Source organism: Rhinopithecus bieti, unplaced genomic scaffold (genome assembly GCF_001698545.2).
Source record: "Rhinopithecus bieti isolate Rb0 unplaced genomic scaffold, ASM169854v2 scaffold_9899, whole genome shotgun sequence".
NCBI classification, from domain to species: domain Eukaryota; kingdom Metazoa; phylum Chordata; class Mammalia; order Primates; family Cercopithecidae; genus Rhinopithecus; species Rhinopithecus bieti.
In genome coordinates, this window is record NW_016806979.1 from 1,207,523 (window position 1) to 1,212,050 (window position 4,528).

Genomic DNA, 4,528 nt, shown 5'->3' on the forward strand with positions numbered 1-4,528 from the left:
CCGCGCCCGGCCAAGGCTGGTCTTTTTAAACCCCTCGCTTCAACTGACCCTCCAGTCTTGGCTTCCCAAAGTGCCGGGATTACAGGCATGAGCCATTGCGCCCAGCCCTCCCATAGCATTTGGCCAAGGCTTTGCACCTAGAGGTGTCTAATATGTTTGCTGATTTGATTTCATTGGATGCAGATCAGCTTAATGATGCAAGGCTGTTGGTGGCCCAGCTCCTCTGCCCCTGCAAAGAGTTGCTGGCCAGTCTTGGTTCTGTCCTTATTCAGGCCTTTAGTGACCACCTGCAAGGTTTTACCAGCATTACGGGTTGACGCATGTGTCTCCTTAATTAACGTTGAAGTCCTAGCCCTCAAGACCTCAGAATGTGACAGTTGTTTGGAAATAGGGTGCTTGCAGAAGTCACTGGTTAAGATGAGGCAATACCCAACTACGACTGATATCCTTATACAAGGGGGAGATGTGAACAGTGACAAAGGCTGGGAGAACACCGCGGAGATGAAGGCCGAGATCGTGGCGATGCTGCCAGAGCCAAGGACACCAGGATTGCCAGCAGCACTGGAAACTGGGGAGAGGCCTGAGACAGACGCTCCTCAGAGCCTCAGGAGGAACCTGCCCTGTTGAAACCCGGATTCCAGACTTCAGCTTCCAGACCTCTGGGAAGGACCAGAGTTTTTTTTGTTTTGTTTTGTTTTGTTTTGTTTTTTGAGATGGAGTCTTGCTCTGTTGCCTAGGCTGGAGTGCAGTGGTGCGATCTCGGCTCACTACAAGCTCCGCCTCCCGGGTTCACACCATTCTCCTGCCTCAGCCTCCCGAGTAGTAGCTAAGACTACAGGCGCCCGCCACCACGCCCGGCTAATTTTTTGTATATTTAGTAGAGACAGGGTTTCACCAGGTTGGTCAGGCTGATCTCGAACACCTGACCTCAGGTGATCCACCTACCTCGGCCTCCCAAAGTTTTGGGATTACAGGGGTGAGCCACTGCACCTGGCCGATCATGTTTTTTTAAGCCACTCAGTCTGTGGTCTGTCAAGACAGCCCCAGCGGACTCATCCAGCCAGCTTCAAGTGCTGCAGTGTTCCCAGCACAATCAATGGCTGTCCCTGATCACAAAGACCTCCCTGGTCAACTCTGTGTCTGTGTCCGGTCCCATCCACTTGCTCACGTCCTGTAGTCCAAGCCCCACTTTGGACCTCCACTGGGGCTGTTGCAAAAGTAAAGGCAGCCAGCAGTGAAGAGCCTGTTGGAACATGAGTTTTAAAAATTCCCTTGGCTGGGTGCGGTGGCTCACGCCTGTAATCCCAGCACTTTGGGAGGCCGAGGCGGGCGGATCACGAGGTCAGGAGATCGAGACCATCCTGGCTAACACGGTGAAACCCCGTCTCTACTAAAAATAAGAAAAAATTAGCTGGGCGTGATGGCGGGCGCCTGTAGTCCCAGCTACTTGGGAGGCTGAGGCAGGAGAATGGCGTGAACCCAGGAGGCAGAGCTTGCAGTGAGCCGAGATTGCGCCACTGCACTCCAGCCTGGGTGACGAAGCGAGACTCCATCTTAAAAAAAAAAAAAATTAAAATAAATAAACAAATAAATCCCTTGGCTGTTCTTCTAGAAGTAAGATCACACGGGCAGGGCAGAGAGAGCACACCACCCAGGGTGTGATGGTCCCTGAACATGGAGAGCAAACTGGACACCACCTTAAGTGTGAGTACGTGTGTCAAACCTGGAATGCAGAGACACCGTGCAGGGTGAACCCATGAGTGTGTAGAGAACACCCTGCCCCTGCAGGGATGTGCGGCAGAGGAGCCAGGCATGGGGAGGAAGGGTCGCAGGACTGACTGAGCAGGAAGCCTGAGGCACTGAGATCCCAGCCAAGGATGCCTGGGGGGTTTCTGAGCAGGAGGCAGCACCATCAGAGTAGTTTTTGTTGCCCAGGCTGGAGTGCAGTGGCGTGATCTCGAGCTCACTGCAAGCTCCGCCTCCTGGGTTCACGCCATTCTCCTGCCTCAGCCTCCCAAGTAGCTGGGACTACAGGCGCCCACCATCACGCCCGGCTAGTTTTTTCGTATTTTTAGTAGAGACGGGGTTTCACCGTGTTAGCCAGGATGGTCTCAATCTCCTGACCTTGTGATCCACCCACCTCGTGCATCAGAGTAGTTTTGGGAAAACTACTGTGAGGCAAGCCACGCTAGAAGGTGAAAACTGACAGGTAGGGAGACGGAGGGGCTCAGGCCTGTTTCCCCATGGCACAGTGGACCCGTGCTTCTGTAGATGCAGATAGGGTGGCCGCTGGGGCTCAGACCTGTTTCCCCATGGCACAGTGGACTTGTGCTTCTGCAGATGTGAAGGGGGTGGCCGCCCCTCACTCTCCAGGAGGTAGATAGCAAGCCCTTCCAATGACCTTCGTACCTACTGTGCCCTTGACCTCACATTCCTAGCTATCTCATGGGCTCTGCACCAGTGCCTCCTCCCACCCTCGGTAAGGCACCTTCTAGGTCCAGCTGTGTGGCAGGGAGCGACAGGCAGGAATGATCTGACCCCTTTGGCCGGGCACGGTGACAGGTGGGCTGAAAGATGAGTCACTAAACATGATCTGGGGCGCGGGGCGGGGGTGCAGCTCAGTTTCAGCCCCTCGCGCCGGGGAGGATGACCATGCAGCTTTATATAGCCCCTGAGCCCTATATAAGCAAGTCAGAGGCCGGGGCTCGACCGACAGGAGCCCTCAAGCTGATCTGGTCGGGGCCGGACACATTATTAACCCCAGCGCAGTACGGTCCCCAGGGGCAGCCTGCCCCACAGCACCCAAGATGCCTAGCAGAGCTGCCCGCTATGCCCGCTACAGCCCACGGCAGCGGCGGCGGCGGATGCTGGCTGATCGCAGCGTGCGTTTCCCTAATGATGTCCTGTTCTTGGACCACATCCGTCAGGGTGACCTGGAGCAGGTGAGGCGTTTCATCCGGGCTCAGAAAGTCTCCCTGGCCACAATACATCCCTCAGGTGAGCAAGCCCTGGAAGAGCTGGCCAGGGGCTGTGGGGTGGTGGGGAAGCCAGCAAGGAGGACCCGACCTGAGGCTCCGTCTTGACCCCTCCCTTCCTCCCTGCCCAGGCCTGGCCGCCTTGCATGAAGCCGTGCTCTCTGGAAACCTGGAATGCGTGAAGCTGCTGGTCAAATACGGAGCGGACATTCACCAGCGAGATGAGGAGGGCTGGACACCCCTGCACATTGCCTGCAGCGATGGGTACCCCGACATAGCCAGGTGAGGGGACCTGGGTCTACACAGGGTTGAAGTCGACCCCTCCAGGCCTCAGTGGGCCCCCAGGATGTGGGCCCCAAAATGTGATCCTGGTGGTGTAGGCAAGAACCATACAGACTGAGCGTGGTGCCTCAGGCCTGTAATCCCAGCCCTTTGGGAGCCTGAGGTGGGCGGATCACCTGAGGTCAGGAGTTCGTGACCACCCTGCCCAACATGGAGAAACCCCTTCACTACTAAAAATACAAAATTAGCCGGGCGTGGTGGCGCATGCCTGTAATCCCAGCTACTCAAGGCTGAGGCAGGAGAATCGCTTGAACCCGGGAGGCGGAGGTTGCCGTGAGTGGAGATCATGCCATTGCACTCCAGCCTGGGTGATAAGAGCGAAACTCTGTCTCTAAAAACAGCAGCAACAATAACAAAAAAAGAACCCTACAAACCCTAAAAGCTTCTGGAATCCTGTTTCTGCCCTTGTCCTCAATAGAGCCAACTTGAAAAGCTGGCCACAGCTTCCAAAGGGTCAGGTTTCTTCCTCTTCACCCTACCCGGACCTTGAGACCCGAAGGTGGGGGACACACAGGTGACCCCAGGACTCTGCCCCTCTGACCTGGGTGGGGGCGAGCACTCTCCCGGCTCCTCCCCGCTTCAGCCAGGGCGACCTTTGCACCCCAGGTACCTTATCTCCCTGGGAGCGGACAGGGACGCAGCCAACGACGATGGTGACCTGCCCTCCGACCTCATCGACCCGGACTTCAAGGAGCTGGTGGAGCTCTTCAAAGGGGCCACGATGGACTGAGCCAGCTCTGCCCGCCCGCCCCCGCGCCCAGGGCCGCCTCCCTGGGGAAGCCGCGCGTCGCCCAGGGGCCAGCACGTGCCCCACCCGTGGGCCAGGGGCGGCCGGACCCGTCCCTCCACGACCCCGCCACCCCTCCTAGGCCTGGCTTTGTCTCCAGGTGAATTTTTTACTGTGCCACTTTTTACTTTTTCAATAAACGTGACTCCCAGGTGAGGGGGCCTGGGTCTACACAGGTGGTGCTTGTGGTGGTGTCCTGATTACTGGGCTCCAGCTGCTGCCCGTGGCCAGCGCCGCTCACCGTCCAGGCCGGGGCGGCCCAGAGCTGCCGCCAGGAGCCCCGACCCCGCCCGGGAATCCCGGCCGCCCCCGCCCTCCGCGTGCCGGGTGGTCACGTTGGAGCGCGCTGCGTCTGCGCCTGCGCAGCCGGCGGTGGCGTCACTTCCGGCGGGGCCTCCCAGCTGGAAGAGGCGGTGGCGGCGGG

At 58.1% G+C, this 4,528-nt stretch overlaps 1 protein-coding gene across 1 annotated transcript; it reads left to right on the forward strand.

Annotated features, from left to right (window-relative positions):
- The first annotated feature begins 2,688 nt into the window (after positions 1 to 2,688).
- PPP1R27 (protein phosphatase 1 regulatory subunit 27) lies at positions 2,689 to 4,283 on the forward strand. The gene is made up of 3 exons (XM_017879249.1): positions 2,689 to 2,997; positions 3,107 to 3,257; positions 3,924 to 4,283. Exons 1-3 carry the CDS (start codon positions 2,808 to 2,810, stop codon positions 4,045 to 4,047), a joined length of 465 nt encoding a protein of 154 aa, XP_017734738.1. The 5' UTR covers positions 2,689 to 2,807; the 3' UTR covers positions 4,048 to 4,283.
- The last annotated feature ends 245 nt before the right edge of the window (positions 4,284 to 4,528 follow it).

What these genes read in the sequence shown, in the direction of transcription:
- PPP1R27 (XM_017879249.1), top strand. Translation starts at nt 2,808, where the DNA reads ATGCCTAGCAGAGCTGCCCGCTATGCCCGCTACAGCCCACGGCAGCGG. An exon ending in GGCCACAATACATCCCTCAG is followed by an intron (nt 2,998 to 3,106) that starts GTGAGCAAGCCC and finishes CTCCCTGCCCAG; the next exon opens with GCCTGGCCGCCTTGCATGAA. An exon ending in GGGTACCCCGACATAGCCAG is followed by an intron (nt 3,258 to 3,923) that starts GTGAGGGGACCT and finishes TTTGCACCCCAG; the next exon opens with GTACCTTATCTCCCTGGGAG.